The sequence below is a fragment of the Melanotaenia boesemani genome, chromosome 6 (assembly GCF_017639745.1).
Source record: "Melanotaenia boesemani isolate fMelBoe1 chromosome 6, fMelBoe1.pri, whole genome shotgun sequence".
In the NCBI taxonomy this organism is placed as follows: Eukaryota; Metazoa; Chordata; class Actinopteri; order Atheriniformes; family Melanotaeniidae; genus Melanotaenia; species Melanotaenia boesemani.
Window position 1 is genome coordinate 27040798 of NC_055687.1, and position 20525 is coordinate 27061322.

A 20525-nucleotide genomic window follows, 5' to 3' on the forward strand; every position below is an offset into this window, starting at 1 on the left:
CGCACTCAAAGTCTGAGGTTCAGTTGAAGTAAAATAGGTACATAGGCTTTTACTGTAGTGCAGTTTAACTGCATGGTGGAGTGAAAAGGAGGTTATTATAAGGCCTCAGGATTTAGCATTAAACCTGTAATACTTTTTGTGAGAAATTTCCAGAGGAAGAGAAAGCAAAGTTTTTAGCTATTAATAAAAAAACGGTTACATTATTTGCTTTGACCTTTGACAGAACTTGTCTCAGTATCTTATAAGATCAGAACTGCATGCCCTAGGTGAAAATAAAACCAACTATAACATCACACCAGAAGTAGATCATTCAGCTCGTTCTGACCTCAGATGTTTCTTCAATTAATTTAAAAGCCAAAAGTATTTCACCAATAAATCAAACTAAAAAATAAGCTGCATTCAAGTCCATTAAGAGAAATTACAAAGCACCAACAGTGTGACTCAATTAGAAAGCAGGTGTTATGCATCTGTGTTGGTCAACCACAAATGTCACTGTGGGTTTAGAAACAGCAGCTGCTTGAACAGCTACAGCGTCCCCTGTTTATGAATCACAGCAACAACAGTGGCAAAACAATGACTGTATGTGCCTGGGAACAGAGGGCCAATAATTGCTTGGACAGATGCAGCTCTTACTTCCACCTGAACACACTACATCAGCCCTGAAGGTAGCTGTCAGACAATACCATCACCTGATTAGTGTGCCAGGGTAGCAGAGAGAAGAGAGACACAGTGTTCCTCATTCTGCCAGTCTGTCTTTCTACCTCCATCTGTCTTTCCCTCTGCGCTGTAAAACCTTTGCACCTCTAACTTATACCTCATTGCATGTGGCTGTTCATTAAGTGTTACTTTCCTGTTTTACTAGTTCACTGTTCATGTTGCTTTGCCTCCTTGTATCTCTTTTTCTCTGCCCACCTCTTCTCGTTGCTAGACATGTTGCTAGACCCTCTTTATGTGACATAAGAAAAGAAAAAACACAAAGGGGAGGAAGAGACCTTAAGTGGCCTGATTGATCTTGCCAAGTAACCAACAATTAAAGTAAACTGCTTGCTTTTGGTTTATTGTTAGAAACATTCAGCAGCAAAGTCAAGCTTGATTGTTACTAAGGTGAATAATTGCCTTCCTGCTGACTGCTTCCTAAATTCAAAGAAAGAAAAACAGCAGGAGATGATTAATAGACTTACTTTGCACTGGCATATCCTAAATTATTAAAGCTCCGGACATTCACATTTATTTTTAATAACTACAGCATAATGGCCAAATCATCTACAATATGAATTTAAATATACATTTTGCATTTGTGATCTATTTGAGTTAAGGGAGAAGGTGACCTGGTGCAGTTTAGCTTTAAAGTTTTAAAAATATTACTATACTATTAAGTAAATTTCTTTGAAATTTGAAATTTATTTAATGGAAAACCCCTTGAGATGCAACATCTCGTTTTCAAGGGGGTTCATAAAACAAAGAAATGCCACACAATACAAACAGAGACATGACCAAGATAACATATACAAACAAGCAGACATAATACAATACACACAAGTAAACTTCTGAAGACAAAATAACCCAAAATTGCCTAAATAAAAAAAAAGAAGGAAAATCTCAGTCAACGGATTTTTAGCGGTGCATCTCTTATTTGCAGACTCCCTTGGATTTCTCTGCTTTTTAAATTTAATTGATTGATTGATTGATTGATTGATTGATTGATTGATTGATTGATTGATTGATTGATTGATTGATTGATTGATTGATTGATTGATTGTCTTGACGTGTCATTTATATGGAATTCTCTACACACACGAGTCCATACTACATCCAGTCAAATTAGTCTATCAACTATGGTCATAATCAAGGATTGAAACAATAAAAAAAACAATAATAATTATAGATTATAATTTTGTATCAGAGCTTTTGCATTTCAGTTTTGTAACGGAACAAATGTCTAAAGCAGAAAAAACTTTGTTCCAATGCTTTAAAAAGCTGTTTGACGTTTTTGGGTAAACTTTGAACATATCCTTTTAACATGAAATTTATGAAGTAACTAAATATTCACCTTCAGAGGTTACTTTAATTCTTTGTAGTCTATATCTAAACTGGATATAAACTTACTGCAAGTAAGTACTATAAGTAAGTACATTTCAGAAAAACCTCATACAATATTTAACAAACACATTAGTCTTAATGAATCACTAATTTAACACAACTTAGACTTAACTCATTCACTCATTCACTTTAAATATGGTGTCAAAATGAGTCATCATCTTTTATTACCATGTATATACTCCTGTTCAAAATTGATTTCTATCTGCCAACCTCTCACTTAGTCAGGGAACTTGTGTTGGCTATAAACAAGTCCCTGCATGATATAGCAGCTTGTTTATTTCTCTGCCATTTGATTTGAGTGAGGAGAAGCATCATATTTCTGCACTGCATCGGCACCTTCTGTACTTTTTATGAAAGGACAGAAAATATAACCTGAACCACTTGACACACCTGGCACCACTTCTTCCATGACTAACACTATAGGATTTTATCACAGGACATACTAAGAACACAGTTTGTATAGTTTTTATATTTAGCTATTATATAAATATATGTATTTATGTATATAAATAAGAGCATTTTGTCCAACAGAAAAAGTCTAATAAAAAAATGTAGTGCATACAATACTGCCTGAACTGCTCTTCTGAAAGTTAATTAGACATTTTTTTTCTAAACTGATTGACAATCTTTTCTGTCCCCTGTGAGTAAAAGCTCCAGACAAAAGCTAAGATGTGCATATTATGACATTCAATGTGGCATTTACATTCCCATTTAAAAACACATCCATTAAATGTGACAATGGACAATTTCGAAAACAAATATGGGAGAGAAATTAATAATTTCTCATACATCCTCTAGTAGTTTATTAGTTTTTGTTCAAGCAGTTTATTATTATTATTAATATTATTATTATACATTTTCCCCAAGAAAGAGGGAAAATCTAAACTGAAAGAAGACCTGTTTGGAGACCTGTGAGTTGAAATGACATGTTGAATTTACTTAAAATCCTAAGCACCCAAGTTTTATTTATTTATTTATTTATTTATTTATTTTAAGATTAAACTAAAGAAATCTTGCAGCTCATGCACATTTTTACTGTATAACAGATTTAATAAAAAACGGGTGCCTGTCAACATTCAGAATAATGTAACTGTGATATAAGAAAAGGTTTCAACACATGGTATCCATGCGCAGGTCAAATAATTAGGTACATGCTTATGAAGTCAACCAGTCTGCACCAGTAAGAAGTTTACTAGTTTCTTTTGGAATGTTTTGGGTTACTTTTTCTTCTTTTAAACTTCAGTCTGGTCTTTCTGTTTTTTCAGCTGAGCAGGGGTTTGCATCTTGTGGTGAATCTTCTGAGGTTGTGTTTACAAACTTTTCTCTTGATCACTGAGACGGAAGATTTAAGCTGCACCCTGCAGAGCATTCTTGGCATACTATGTCTTCATAACAGGGTTTTTTTCTGTGCTAAAACACTGTATACAAGCTATTTTCTGTGCACCAGCTTTCTTCAAATAACAAAACTTACCCTATTAGATCAACTATTTTTCCTTATTTTTTAGGCTTTAGTATTATTTAATGGACTTGAATGTTTTTTCTTTGCTCCATAAATGAACTTCAATCTAAATTTCAATGCTCTCTCTTTCTTTGTTTTGATTTATTTTAATTTTTTTAGTGGCTGCACTGACGCATCTAACCTCTTCTTTTAGTTGAACTTTTTTTCTTTTTATTCTTTTACATTGACTTTCAAATTTGGAGTATTTAACGATTTAGTCATCTTTTACATTAACTAGCATTTCATTTTTATTGCAACACAAATAAAATTAGCAAAGATTTTGCTGTATGTATCGAACTCATACAGCTTTACATAATTAATGAATTTGCAACTGGTGTTTTTTAGATGTCTCCAAAGCATTTAATGTCATAAATCACAATAATTTCCTTCAAAAACTGCATAAATATGGATTTAAGGACAATGTTTATAATTGGCTATGTAATTATTTAGCTAAGGCCTGGTACACACATAAAGATTATTGCGCTGTTTTGGTCCCAATTTTGTCCCTTTCCGACCAAGGACGGCAAACGCCCAATTATCTTGAGTCTTGTGAGATTTTCCTATAAAATTGTCATTTGGTCTGAGGTGTGTTTAGAGCAAATTTGTCCCGATAATCAGCTCCGAAACGGGTTGTGGCCAACAATCAGAAATATTGAACATGTTTAATTTACATGTTCAATATTTCATGTTCAATATACAAATTCATGTGTGAGGTGTCGACCAGATAAAAAATCTCATCAGATTAAAAAAAAAAAACTTTATTTGTGTACCAGGCCTAACAGGGAACAATATGTCTCTAAAAGAAATACGGTGTGCCACAAGGTTCAGTTTTGGGACATTATTATGCATTATTATATTAATGATTTTTCTTCAGTTTCTACGACTACTCTTCCTTTGCTGTTTGCATGTGATACCAGTCTTTTTATTTCCAACAAGGATATAAATGTTCTCATCAAAAGTTTAAACAAGGATCTTCTTAATTATTCTAAATGGTTCAGTGCAAATAAATTTAAATGTTAGAAAGTCTAGTTTAATGTTATTTGCTAGAAATATAAGTTTGATAGTATTAAAATTAAGGTTTGCATTAAAAATAAAGTAATAACAAAAGTGTCATCTACATGTTTTTTTTATAAAAAAACAAAACTATCCACTATGTGTTGTCTGAATACTTTGGCCTGGCTGTATGTCATTGACCAATCAGCATGAGGTTGAGCTAATTGAGTAACTTGAGTACTTTTCGGGGCAATTTCAGTTCGGTTAAAAATCACCCTGACTGCTCTCATTATCTGTCATGTAAGTTTTTTTTTTTTTTTTTATAATAATAATAATAATAATTATTATTATTTATTTTATAAAATAGTATGCACTATATTGCTATGTCTATGGGTTCCAAGAAGCTTTTCACTTGCCTTCTTTCATCATACATATTATCCAGCCTGGCCTGTTGTGTAGCTAGCTGCATCCAAGGTCAAAGATGACTTATTGTCGGAGCAGTTCCATCGTGTCTGAAAAATTTCCCTTTAGTCGTCAAACTAACATAGATAAATTAGTAAAAAAAAAAACAATTAGGACCACCAAGACCAAATCTTAACATCAAGCAAGTTTCCATAAAATGTGGGAAATCTTATAATGGAAGATTTTCACTGCAGTGGTATGAACAGAAAAACTGGCTAGCGAGCTGTGAGGTAGCCTGACATGCACCATCTGTCTAAAAAGGTAAAGAAACTTGAGTTGTCCAAGATTCATATGGACAGTTGTTTAAAGTTTTCAACTTTTGGCTGTGTGAACATTTCTACTGAATTTGATGAGAGCTACCGGGTAGCAGTTCGCTGTCACAACAATAAGGTGAACAGAAACCAGTACATCCTGACTCACTGACCATGTGAAGTTTTGTGGAGTGGTTGAGTTAGCCAAGATGGGTCAGTGAGGGTTCAAACAACACTGGCAGTTTTTGTGGATTAGTCGAAGCACCTGAAAACCGCTACTGTTTTCAAGGAAAACAGTAGGGCTGGTGTGCAGCAAAAGATCTGTGAGCATTTTTAAAAATGCTCATTGTGTGCACTGTTATGCACATCAGCTGAATTTGGTTACGCAGCTGGTGTTCGTGGTGAGGTACGTCGATGCGCAGATGCCATTTCAAATACATTTACCAGTGTACTGTTTTACAGACAAAACGGACTGTTTTTTAGTGGTGATGAGAAGAAACTCACAGCATTACATTACAGTCATTTAGCAGATTATCCAAAGTGACCTACAGTGATCAGGCAGTAATGTTAAGGGTCTTGCCCAAGAACCAAACTTGAAAGTGGTAATATTCAAACTTAGGTCTCCCACATGGAAGATGGATCCTCTGCCAAAACCAGCTGCTAGCACAAGCGTGTGATAAAACTAGTGTGATGAGAGCAGGCTCGCAGTAATGCAGCAAAAGATCTGTGAGCATTTTAAAAAATGCTCATTGTGTGCACTGTTATGCACATCAGCTGAATTTGGTTACGCAACAAGCCACTTCTCACATCCCAGCAGTGAGTTTTTTTTTTGTTTTTGTTTGTTTGTTTTTTTTGTTTGTTTGTTTGTTTGTTTTGTTTGTTTGTTTGTTTTTTGGTTGTTGTTGTTTTTGTTTTTGTTTTTTTTCTGACCATCAGGATATCTGGTTTTTTGGACGGCAACATACCGAGGGAGGTATCTGGCTTCCTGAGAATGCTGCAGGATGAGGATTTCCAGTGTTTTTCTGCAGCTCTTTTCAAAAAATCATGCCTCACATTGACATGTTGTACCAGAAAATGCCGATGGACAATGATGAAGTACTCATCAAACATTCCCTCCAGAGCTTCACAAGCAGACCTGATAAGTCTTCTCAACAGAAAACTTTGTCATAATGATAAACAAAATTTGTAGAGCTATATTAGTACTGTAGAAAAATACCTTAATTGCAAAGAAAATACAGCCAAATGTTTATATTTCTGATACCATACGCTTCGATATTTACATGCATTAACAGAAATTGTTGTTGTCATCTCAAAGCAGCAGCAAGAAGCTACAGGAACCACCAAACCAAGGAGAGCCTTGGAAGACGAGGAGAAGCAGAGACTCTGTAATGAAGTCTGTGACACAATCCTGACTCACACCAGAGAGAGGTTCTCCTTCACCGATCACCTTGTGGGTGCCACACAGCTAGAAGCACAGTTGTTTGAGCAACATTGCTGCACATTTTCCATTGAGGCACTGAATGCCACTGTGAGGGCTTACCTAGGGGTGTAACGATTCATCTAGTACAACGATCTATCGATAGATATTCCTATAATCCAACCACATCGATTTGCGCTTGGCAAGTTGTTAATGAAAACTACATATCCCAAGCTAACATCATTTTAAAATCTAATCAATCGATTCTATGCATATTAGAAAATAACACAATCGATTGAAGCATGGTAGATTTTGTTTAGATGTGTTTTCTTTTTTTTTTACTTGTTTTTTTCAGTTGACCAACATAGTTATGAATTATACAGTCCAATGTTCAGTGATACCACACAAGCATGCTCTATTGGGCTGTTCCTAGACATCATCATTCACAGTGTTTGTATATAATTCCAGTGCACTGAAAAGAAATTACTCCTAATAATCCAGCTCGCAGAGTCTACATATAGAGTGGTTGATATTTCGCTGTTTGTTTGGCCACAAAGAAAGGAGTCCGGGTAGATAAAAGATATACTACCAGAAAAAGTATTGATTGCATATATACATATACTTCCACACATATACATGTATAAGTACAAACATGCACATGAAAACTGCATATCACTAACATATTATTTATATTAGTTGGTAAGGTATGAATTTCCTCATAACCAATATTCCAAGAAGGCTTCAGTTTTTAAATTCATAGGGGGCTGGGGCCTGAGCCATGACACTGTCATCACCGTTTTAGCAATTAAAAGAAGCATGTTTGATAGAAAGCCGTTTTTATATTTTCAATATCTTTTGGTAAGATTTCAAGTACAAAGACAGATGATTCAAAGGGCATGTCTATATTCAGGCTTTTTATTATTTTTTTTTATTTATTTATTTATTTAATTTTATTTTGTTTCCTTTTTAATGGTTTGCCAATAGGCCAGTAACTTGGTCCGGTGTTACTTTTACACCACTCAAAAGCAAAAATTCGTCCCATTGCAGGAATATTTAATCAGAAATGTTCCATTTCTAGTTTTTTTATTTCATTTTCAAGGTTGCTTTGTTCTTTCTGGCTTTTTTTTTTTTCTTTTCTTTTTTTTGTTGTTTGTTTTGTTTTGTTTTTGTTTTTTTAATTTGATGCAATCTGGATCATTCTTCCTCTAATTACCGGCTTTGCTCCATCCCATAGAATTGTTGGTGTTACATCTGCGTTGTCATTTATCTCAAAACATTCTTTCATGTGATGTTTTAGGGCTTGCACAACTTCCGGATTGGTCAACAAGGAAACATTTAGTCTTCAGTATTTAAAGTAAATTTCTTTATCTAAGTCAATACTTAAAGTGAAAAAGAATTTTGGGCATATTCATTTGGGGCATAGATATTTAAAACTGATATCCGCATCTCTCAAATGTGTCCTGGGTAACTTTGTCTAAAGAGAAGGTCACTATCACTATAAGGATCACTACTCCTCTTTTGTCCGAAAGGAGGCACTGTACACTTGACCCACCCATTCCCTTTTTAATTTTTTGTGCTCTGCATCAGATAATTGGGTTTCCTGTAAAAGAGCAATCGAGTATTGCAGTTTCTTTAACTGGATATGTTTTTTCTTTTGATAGAATGATTCAAACCACGGACATTGTAAGTAGTTACCATCAGATTATTCATGTGGGTTTGACAGGGATACAAATACCCTTATTTACACTGGACTTACGAGTTTTAGTATTTGATATGGTACCCACACAGAACATATGAAACATGACATGTACTACTGATATGGTATAATATCATACAACACCACCTGAACTGGCCTCCAAACAACAAACTACTGAAACTACCATCTAACTACTTAGTTTCTAATAGAGTGGAGAGTTGTGGCAAAAATTACTGTGCTACAACTATCTAAATAGTGATTTTCTAAATTCAAGTTGCCTAGAAGATTAATAAATAAAAAAGGAGACCCAAAAGTGGGCCTTTAAAAAAGAGGAGAAAGGAGAGCAAGAAAAAATGGAGGAATAATGTTTCATGATTTCAATTTTTGTTAATCTTTTGTAGTTAGGTAAACTAGCCTTCTCTCTCTCTTTTTTTTCTTTTTCAATAATAAAAGAAATAGAAACATATTATTATACGAAATTAAATCTAGATCAGCATATTGACACCATTGTGTTAAATAATTAAACTAGTCTCCCATAGTTAACAGTCTTGTTGGTACATTTTGCTTCTGGTTGTCAGTCATTCTACAATACATTCTTCATTCTTATGTTAAACTGAAGTCCAGGCCAGCAGAATTATGAAATATTGTAAGACTACTTACATTTCTATTGCATGTCATTTATTTTTCATCTTGAACAAAGAATTCCACGTCTGCGTTGGTCATCGTTAGTCCAGATGCCTTTGAAGTTTGTGACATGTCCCAGTGGTTACGCATCAGTTCCTTTAGGAGATTCTCTTGTTCTTCTACCTTTACATTAATTCCCATCTCTCTGATGACTGGGACTCCATCCGCGATGGTCGTAAAGGTTGTCACACCAGAATCCAGGTGGATTTTCAGCTGGGCAGAGAATGGAGACTGGGCTTTCACCTTCTTCTCCCGCATTTGTTTAATCACCTCCCACATTTGCTTACGTTTCTTCAGCACTTCTGTAGTGTAGTCCTGGTCAAAAAGATCCACTGATCTTGATATGTTACCTCAAACCTCTTCCATGCTAGTTGGAGAATCTTGTCTTTGAGTCTGTAGTCAGAGAATTGGACAACAATGGACCTCGGAGGGCTGGGGTTTTGGGGTTTCATGGTCAGTGAGCAATGTGCCCTTTCCACACATAAATTTAGGTCATCCAGAAAGCCAAGAGAGGAGCACATCAGCTTGTTTATGTAGTTCACCATATTGTCCTTCTCTTCCCCTTCTTTTACTCCAAATATGCATAAATGATTCCTCCTTGCTCTGGACTCGAGGTCCTCACATCGGGCCGTTAGCTTGGCTTCTCTGTGAAGCAGGTAGTGGAGGGCTCTCTCATGTCAAAGTGTTTTGTCTTCTGCGTCACTCACTCTCTGTTTGACTTCTTCTATTCTAGATTGGAGATGACTGTTTTGCACTTTTAATGATAAAGGCACTAAACGTGATTTGATTCAGTCTGCCTGTCAGTGACGTCATGACCAAGCGCCAGCATGGCAGACAACAAAACAGCATGGCGGATGGTGGGAGAAAAAGCCACCTAGCGAGAAATTATTAAGCCACTATTGCGGTCCAGTGTGTGGAAACATTTTAGCTTTTGCAAAGATGGAGAAATTTTAAATAAATCGCTTAGTGTTTGCTGGATATGTAAAGGTCAAGTAAAATACAATGGCAACCCAACTAATCTCTCCAGCCACCTTCTTATGGGCTCGACACACAAGAGGCGACGTCGCTCCTCCTCCATTCATTTTCTATGGAACCTGCGTATTGAGGCGAAAATCGCTGTCCTCCTCCAGCCAAGCGACAGGTGACATTCATGCATGTGAAATGTTGCGCTTGTTCATGTAGACGTGCACACGGGGGCTTGCAACGTGATATAAGAAAATAGAAAAATGTTACATTTTTGTCACTGTCGCCTGGCATTACAGCCAACCAGCGAGGGGCTTCATAGACTGACCAATGAGAGCAGGCTAGACAGTGCAGTCTGCAAACACTTTGAACATGGAAGAATGGATCATTTTAGCTTAATAAATGGCTGCTGCTTTGAAAGAGAGGCAAGCAAACTTTCAATACAAGTAATGCTGATTAGTAGGACATGCTGCTCGCTCACACACGGATTAGTTTGTAGTCCTTCTCAGTGAGCACTAAGGCTGAATGTTAGTATTGTGATAATGTCATGACTTTTATGTGCTTAAACTTAATACCTCAGGGTCTGACAGGTGACAGCTGAGATCTCCAACTCCAGTCCTCATAAGCTACGGTCCTGCAGGTTTAAGACGTATCCCTCCTGCAGCTCACTTAACTCAAATTAATGGGTCGTTACTAGACTTGTGTAGAATTTGACTACAAGCTGTTGGAGATCCATTTCATTTGAGTCCAGTGTGTTGGAGCAGGGAAACTGTAAGACAGTAGCTCACGAGGACCAGAGTTGTGGATCCTCAGGTTACAGGACAAAGGCCATGTACGGGGTTGTTTCTCTCTGAGAATCATACAAGCGATTCACTGTGGATGTTATTTTTTCATGATAATCTTTTCATTGATATGTTTTTATGCTTCGAAATCTCATTTGGTGTAAATCTGGATATTTCATGTGTTTTGCATTTTAACTGGATTTAAATCAGGTTTAACCTTGACATCATTTGTTTAGTCTTTATGTGACAAACCACTTCTGGGATTCCACAATTTTGCTTCTCTTACAGTAAAATGTTTCTTCTTGAGCAATAATGAGTGCCCTTTAATTTTTATTTGCACTTAAAGTTATTTCAACTACTGATTAGCCACTCTGTTACACCTCATCTTGCACTTAATGAATATTATCTTAAATCACAAACTAAATACTTTAAATAAATTGTACGTTAGAATCAAATGCAATTCTCTTCATTATTTATGGTAAAACATTTATCTGTCATTGTGTGATGGGTTATCCCTGTTGATATTGAATTTATCATTCACTTAAGAACCAAAATAAGTTTATTCTTGAAGACTCCAAGAAGACTCTTTTTTAAGTGCTCAAATTACTTAAAATGGACTTTTTGTAGGTAGTGCACTTTAATTAACAGAAACATGTGCTCTTTGCATTGCTTTTACAGCAACCTTTGTTTGTGTCATGATTTATTATCTCAGAGACCTACATTCTCAGCAAAGACAAAGGTCTATATTTGCAAGCTTTCAGCATCTTTGGCTGTATTTTCAACAACAATGTTTTCCCACTGCCTATTGTGAAATGCTGCAGGTAGGCAGGGCACCTTTTTTTAGATATTGAATTGACACACCAACAGCAAAGTCCTGTTACCATCTTTGCTTTGACAACCAAAATAATATTCTGGTTGATTGGGGTTATGTGTAACAGGCTGCACAAGGATTTCCTGGAAAAACATAACATAACAAACATAACTATCAGTATTTGTTTTCATCTTGCATTACTGAGTGCAAGCATGTTGTTTTTGTTTACCAGTGGCTAGCATTTGTTTCTTTCCACAAGCTGCTAGCATGTGTTGCTCTCAGGGACTATAGCCTAAAGGTTTCAGATTCAAAACACAAACAGCAGCCTAGAAAAATTTCATGGACTGAAATAGTCAGAGCTCTTTCTTTCTCTGACTTTGACAGGCTCTGAACATAAAGATCTGAACCATCATTGTTACCTATGCTGTCAATACTCACCTTTAATAAATGTTAAAATACTGGACAGACAAAAAGCCCAACACAGAAATGAATCACACATGTGATCCATTACAAGTTTTCTTTAGACATTCCTTTCAAGTCCCCTTGTCTTTGTTATGAAAAAAATAAATAAATAAAAAATAAATTATGATTTGTAATTCAGCACCAAATCAATGACAGGCACCTTGAAAATCTGTTTCAGCTAAATAAGACACTTTATTATTGAAAAAATTTGAAAGACTTGAAGTGATAAGATATACAATAGTTCAAAAGTTTTCTGTCCTGTACGCTGGCTTGTGAATTTTTCTTAGGTGTACCATTAGCCTGTGTCTCTTAACTTTCCTGTAATACATTGTTAGTTGCTGCATCTACCATTTTTCAAATTTATCTAAAGACAGGAAGCAGACTTCTGGGCAAAGCAGTAGGTGACTTTGCCACAGCACATGTCAAGCATTATAACATAAGACTAACTAATAAATGTTGGAATTTGTTGCCACAGATGAATATATTTAATTTTAATCAGTTCAATCTTTGCAAAAGAACCTTTCACAAGATGTACGACTGTGTCAAGTCATTTTCCATTTTCAGGTCAGGCAAGAGAGATGACAACTACACCAAATTACAATACAAAGATATTCTAGTTCACCTAAAAATTGTTAATCTAAAAGTAGACAAATAACTAATACTAATCTAGGTGGTAACTGGTGCCAGAAACCTCTGTTTTTGCTGAAATTACATAAAGGTTACTATGATATCTGCAAACTATGAAAAAAATAGAATTATGTAACTTTTACTGTAGAATGGTCTGGGTTTCTTTTTTTTTTTTTTTTATTTTAATTTAAACTAAAATACTAATGTGCATGGTGGAGGTGTGTTATTTCAGGTTCAGCATTGCTTCAGTAAGACAATAATGTAGCATAAACTTACAAAGTTGGGCAAATTTGTTCATAAAGCCCAATTCAACAATGATATATTTCAAGGAGAGGTGTGCAGTTAATAACTTAACATTCATACCAGAAAATGATTGATTGCCTTCTAGTGTCTTTAACTGTATAACGATAACAGTTAAAAGCCACCCTAATAAAAACACAATTTGTGCATGGAAACATTATGATTATTATTAAAAGGCATTATTACCCAACACTTTTTTACTGAACTCTCTTCAGCACAATAATGAGCGCTCAACCAGCCATTCTTAGGCATGAAGAATTGAACAGTATGTAAGTTCAGCAGTGAGAAAGAGGGATGGGGAAAACTTCACAGAGCAAAGAGAATACATATATCAATGGGGAGACACACTAATCAGGACCATCATGGGGATTTCGATTCTTTTTCAAGTTAAAAATTTTGTCGCTTTTGTCCTGTTCCCCTTTGAATTTCAGCCTTAATTAATTAATTAATAGCATTAATAAATTAAAGGCCTCTTTAATCTTGATCAAGGTTTCTATTTATAAATACCCTGAGAAGGGGGGCGGGAAAGAGGACAGAACAGGGTTGCCAGTCATTATGTCCACCTTTTTCATTCTGAGAAAAAAAAACATTCAGAGAAAGGACAGAAAAATAAGGTACAAAAGGAATGACTTTCGAAGTTACCACTTGGGAATAAGTGTCTTTCAGAACAAGCTGCTGGAAGAGAGGACAAGAAAGTACACTATGTGCTGCATCTTCCTGGACAGTGTTAAACAAAATGGTAAAAAAAACATGATAAACCTTATTTCTCCCCTTTGTCTTATTAATTTGTGTTTTGGAGGGGAGTAATTGTCCAAGAGCAACAGTTCTACTAGCGTATACATGGGGCCCTACAGGCACACCAAAGACTCTGGGAATTATCATTTTCTGGCAGGACACCACATAGTCCTACACTGTGAGAAAATCCAGCACTTTATAAAACAAAAGTGTGACTTAAACACAGAAAAGAACATTTCTATTTATGGCTTTGGATTGGATCAGGAAAAACCCATCAAAATTTGTGCCATTTGCTTTTGTCTCACAACGGGAATTAGTTGTGCTTTTCCTCCTTCTCTCTGAATGGCAGGATTAGCTACAACACAATCTCATCTCTGACTTCACATTTCAGAAATTTTTTACCCTGTTTTTTCAGCAAGAATTCATTAATACTAATAACTTGTCAGATATATGTATTGTACAAATTACTTGCAGAATTTATGCTTCCATCTATCTCAATAATCTTTTCTAATAAAATACATCCTTGAAATTTTGTCATATTGAGTTAAGTTTTCTCATACAGCTTCTTTGGTGAGAGAAGAAAAATTGCTAAATTGCTAAATATTTGAGACTTAGTTTAACGGTTCCCACAGCGTGATATCTGTTAAGCTATCAGTAAAACTACTTGTGCATGTGACTTGATTTCAAAGTGAAAAAATATATTTAATCAAAAATATATTCAAAATGTGTCACTTTAGTGTTTTAATTTTATGTCCACTGAGGAAATTTTGCTAAACATTAAATTAAGTTAATAGTGTTAAAGTATGAATTTGTGTATTCAAATAGAGACATATCTTTGATTTTTTTTTTTTTTTAATGTTGCGCTATATGATGATCAACATCATTACCATGTTCTTGATCATAATGCAGTATTTAGACAGCATCATTTCAACAACTGCCTACTTGGTGATAATATTTGTCTCAAACTGGTTACATTTCTTGAAGATGATTTAAAAGTTATAAAACCACCAGATCTTCTAAAATCAAGACCCTTTTATTTCATGGACTTATTATTTTTAAGGTCTAATTGTGTCCCTGCATGGCTCTCCATTTGTTCTAGACCCGCCCCGCTTTTTCAGTGCTGGTGATACAGTTAACCTGTAAGACTTTAGCTTTTGGCAGATTAGCAGCGCCATAGCTCACGAAGACCTCCTCTGCCCCATTTCTGAGTGGAGAAAGTTAACGATTGTTCTAGGCAACAGGGAATTCAGCCAACTGATTCAGGTGTGTTGAAGAATTGAGTTGAGAATTACACTTACAATCCAACAAACGTGGCCAAAATTCTCAGTATTTTACACCGCACTATCATGTTCATTATCAACCACTGCCAACACGTCACTACTGCAGCGGTAAAATTAAGGATAACAAGTTAAATAAAACACAGAATGCTATTAGCCTGAATTTAAAACTTCAAGTATTGATTTTAAAGTAAAGTAAGTAAAGTAAGAAATATTTTTCTTAATTAGTAGTCAACAGCAGGAGCCCTGCAATAATTAGCTGTAAAATTAAAAAAAAAAAACTTGGCCCAAACCTATATAAACACATCTACACTAATATAGGAATTAATTCATTGATAATCTTGAAATGGCCATGTTTTGCATGATCAATATTTCACTGCAGTTACATATAAACAGGACAACCTATAAAGGCTGTCTGATTTTTGCTGTCATACAGATATTATGATTTAATCATTAGACCATATCTTTCTTCATATAAATCAAATTGCATAACTGAATTATTGACACTGTTTTCATGTCTTCTTGTCAGGATTATGTCCATGCCTCAGCAATGAGACTTATTGAAAACTAGGGCTACATTCGGTACAGTCCAATAATGCAGATTTCTCTGCAGACAGGAAAACAGCTTTCTTCCTAATCACTAAACTGGTTTTGTTTGAAGTTACTACTTTTTTTCAAATTCTAAAAAAACAGTAATCAAATGCTTAATTAATCTCAAACGAGTAACAGTCCAGCCCAGTCAATCACAGGACCAGCCCCAGAACAGACATAATAGCCCCACTCACTCCAAGGGTGAATGTTTCACCAGCTAAAATAACATGTTCTTGGATGGTAGGAGGATGCTGGAGAAAAAATTCACACTGGCACAACTATAGCCAGGATTCAAACCAGGATCTTTCACCTAACAAGATAATGACACAACCAAAACCTTACCACTCACTTAAGATTATAATTTTTGGCACACATTTTATGAAAGGAACAACTGAGAATTGGTGAGTCATATTTTTCTTTTGTTTTTTCTTTTGTTTTTTCCTAAGAAAAAAGCCAAAGCTGTACAAAGACAAAAGCATTGGTATACAGTGCTGAATTTACTTATTAAAATGGAAAAGCTGGAGATTCATGTCAAAGTTATCACAAGCCATGCAATATTCAAAGCTGTTTTTGTAGACATAAATGCTTGTTCACATTTCAGACACATGATATTATCCGTTGTTATAAAATGCTTTGTCACTGTAATAATGTGTACATTTATAGCAAGGTAGAGAATTTATAATCTCTTGTTTATAAATTATTCATTAGTGAAACCACACTTCTTTCTGTTGAAATCACCCAGATTTATGTAGTTATTCTACACTGTATTACTCCTGATTGTACATGTTTTTGTTTGGTTTTTCTTTTAGTTTTCTCTTGTTTTTCTTATTATTATTATTTAAGAGCTTGTATTGCCACAGATGGTCTATTTTCGTAATACAATTCTAACATTTTTAGTAATTAAGATTCTTTAAACTTACATACATTTCACTCTGCTGCCAAGCTCACCTCTGCTTTCGATGCACTAAATGAACTTGGATAGATCCTGAAATTAGTACTATTTTGTACTAAATTGAATCAATTTGAATTGAGAATCAATATTGAATGAAATTGTGACCTCAAGAAGTAGAACCAAACTGAATGAAATTAGATCACGCAGTTTCCTCAGCACCCTTTTGGTCTCTGCCACAGGTGTGATAGAGCATGGGTTAATTGGTCACAAACGTCCGCCACTAAAAGTGTCATTAAGTAAATAAATATACCTTTAAGATATAAAAGTGTCAAAGGGTCCATTTAAATTACCAATTAAAATACCATTATGAAATAAAAATGTCCTAAATAAGTAATAAATATAAGTAAAATAAATAGACCATTGAAAAATGTACATTTTATTGGCCTATATAAATATTTATTAATTTCAGTATATATTTATGAATTTATTTGAGAACAAAATGGCTGTCCATACAGGTCTCATTGTTGTGGCTGCATTCAGGAATAATGGGGAATTTCATGGCCTGCAGTGTGAACTAATATTAATTAAGCTGATCTGTCAAAAATATGGATTAAAGTTTGACCATGTCAATGAAATTGTATTGTTGGTTCTTCTGCAAACATTCTGGCAATATAAAGTGTTCTGATTATATTTTACAGCCAGTATGTTTATCTTAGCCTACAATAAAACATCAATCTGTTGTTTTGCCCCTTAACTGAATCTAAACTTTAGTGATAATAAAAATGTATATTCACTCTAATTCACAAATATGAGCCAGTATGTTACTGCTGAATTTTAATCATGTGCAACATCACATGAACTTCTTGACACTATATGAAAACACAGCAAAGCCAGCTATATGTGACAAAAGTTATATATGTGAGCTCTGTGGAATAAATCAAGTGAAGTAAACGAGCACAGTGAAAAAACCTTTTATAAGGTTTGAAAAAGCATTATACTGATTGATCTTTGAAGCATCCACAATAATTCAACTACTAAAGTATCAACAGTGATTCAGCATATTTTTCTCCTTTATTGCCACTCCTAGCTATTTATCCTCTGTTGTATTAGCATGTGACCTAACCCCAGCCCATTTCCAATGAAGTTGGCACATATTAAAAAAAAATATTTGGCGGTGTTTCTCAGTGTCTCATAGTGAAAGGCCGGACCCCACTCTCCCTGCTGATGGAGAAGCATGCTTGCAATATAAATGGATAATCAGACATTAAGATGTCTTTTGAAAAGAAAACAAAAAAGAAGCTTTTGACAGGTCTGAAAGCTGTGTGTATCCACGTTTCTCTATCAGCTCAGATAATCTTCTCATAATACAGCACAATTTTTCTGTGAGCAGTTAGTGATGGGTATTTTTCCATCATAGAATAAGACACAAAGAACTCAGAGTGAAGTCAGCTTCATCGCGATGGGGAGAGACTGTGGTTCAGCACTCAGAGAGTGTCTGGTGTCAACTCCGAAGTCTCAACCCCAGTACAGCCTTTTTATTGAGCAGCTATCACACTTCAGTAAAGCAAGCAGAGTTCTCACAAACTTCAAACAGGGAAACACATCAGCATACAACACTTTATGACCCTTTTCACACAGAGCTGTGACCACCACATCCTGTCCTCTGCAGGGTGGGTGACAACAAATCATTACCCATCCTTAAGGGAGAAAGTTTAAACTGTTAACTTTAAACTGTCAACTTCGCTTACTCTAACAGTTAGTTTTTAAGCAATTTGGTTTGATAGAGAATTGATTTTAAAACATTATCTTTTCACTGTGACTGGTTCAAAAGTTTCACAATGAGACCTCAATCTTTTCAGTTTTTGTGTAAATTCTGCTCGAAATTATCCTTAATAACACCTTTTGTGAGGGTTCAACACTGATTTTTATGCATCAAAAATCATGAACTTTAAGTATTTTTTTTTCTTTTTTTAAATTCATTTACTGTATTGTGCTCAGCTTTTTATTCAATGTCAAAAACAAAGGATGGAACAAATAATTCCAGCAAATATTAAAAAGGCTACATGAAAATTGCAAAGATGCTAAAAATTCTGCAGCCCATGAATGTCAGACTTTTGTAAAAATCCAGAAGCGCACTGAGCACACAGTTGTTTGCCTGTTCAGTAACAAAAGCAAACAAGCAGAAATCTTTCTGTTTGATGTTCATATTTATCCCCCCTTCTGTCTCCTCCTGTGAAGCATTTGAATAAAAAAAAAACTCTGACCTATCCATCGCTGAAGCCAGCACAGCATGTTCATCCAGAAATAAGGCAGTGGATTCTGGTTGGAGCATCATGGTTGATGAATCTCTTTGCTTTGGAATTAGAAGGTGCGATCATTTTAATAGTATCTCGTGAAAGAGACAGCTCTAATTTCTTTATATTTCTACTATTTCGTGGAGTAACATTTCTGCACCTCAGACTGTCAAGTGCACACAAACTCTGAAGTAAATGTCTTCAATTTCAAATCTGTTTTTGGCACTTTTATGAGCTGCTTTCTCTGTAATCAGAAAAAAAGGGGTTTTCACATGTCAAATCCCAGAGAAAAACTCTGGCTTTTTTTAGACAGCATTTCATTGGCACATAAAACTGTATCATAAAACAGCCGACACACATCACTCCCATAACACCTGTCTTGTTTGACACCTCCCTGATAAGAATAAATAGTCTTTGTCATGTGTACATTAAAGATAACCTTTCCATCAGAAGTGATCACTGAAGGCAGTCCTGCCTCACATCTCTTCATCCCCACCTCCCAGCGTTCTAACTCAGCCTTCAAGGTTCATGGCTTCAGGGCCACTTCCTTACCTCGTCCTGAAGTTAGCCGGGTGTGGATGCCCGTCATACAAAGATAAAAAGTCATATTCCTCCTCCACGGCGAAAGATTGAAAAACTATATGAATCCTGTTTCCCTCCTCAGCAACAATCACCCAGGTACAGTTCGCTCCATTTGGATATCCATATGGAAAACCGGGGCTTTCTATCGTCCCATTCCTCCCTTTTAATGTGCCTCCACAAGTATGGATAAAACCTGGAGAGAAAGAGAACAAATGTTAGGTGACTAGTGAACTAAAAATATGTTATTTCACCTTTTTACAAAAAGGTGGAAAAAGTTATACAAGACATTAAAAAAGGCAGTCAGAGGGAGTTCTCCATTTTTACACTTTTCTTGGTGCAAATATTCAAACAGCAATAAATAAACTGTATGAAATTTTAAGCAGTCCTTTGTATATGTTACAACTCCATACATCTTATGTCAATATTTATTTAAATGAGATTTAATTGCTTGGAAACTCCACATAACTGCCAGCTGGCAAAAGCTGTGAGGGAAATCTGGCAACCATCCGACAACCTAAATGAATTTTTATCTATGTTTTCTGCTCAAATCAAAAAGAAACAACCAACACCTGATGCTGGCATTTCTTTTAATCCTTTAATTAAAAAAAGAGCAACGCTTGGGCTGCATCATTCCTGCTATGTTTTTTTTTTGTTTGTTTGTTTGTTTATTTCTTTTTTCTTTTTTTTTTTTACCAGAAGCCTAGAGAGCTGCAGGGAGAAGTAACAAGCTGGGAATCCAGTAAGGGTCGGCAAGCTGTTAACTGTCAACCCACTAGATACAGTACAACATTGCACCTTAATGCACTGGCTACTTGAAAATCAATACCCTTTACACATCAGGTCAAACGCTGTACTATCACTGTCAAACTACAGTAATCTAATTTCTTGCCTAGCTGTCGTGGTGATAATGTAAATGTGCATAGCTACAGCTAGCCAATCTGAACATACACTCAACAGCACCAAAAAAAATCATTGGCCTTCCTGTAATCCTGTTCGCACAAAATCATTTCCTTCCACTCCTCCACATCCAATATAATGCAACACTTGCACACCAATACATTGACATGCTTCCATACACACTGTGTCACAGTACAAAATGTGTGATTTT

The 20525-nt window shown here is 35.4% G+C and overlaps 1 protein-coding gene across 1 annotated transcript in view; it reads right to left on the minus strand.

The window, feature by feature from the left end:
* The window catches only part of LOC121641592 (CUB and sushi domain-containing protein 3-like), a 289036-nt gene that overhangs the window by 250847 nt on the left and 17664 nt on the right, over nt 1-20525 (minus strand). The window contains exon 2 of the mRNA XM_041987820.1: nt 19388-19610. Coding sequence (XP_041843754.1) covers nt 19388-19610 — 223 coding nt within the window. The remainder of the gene's footprint in view (nt 1-19387; nt 19611-20525) is intronic.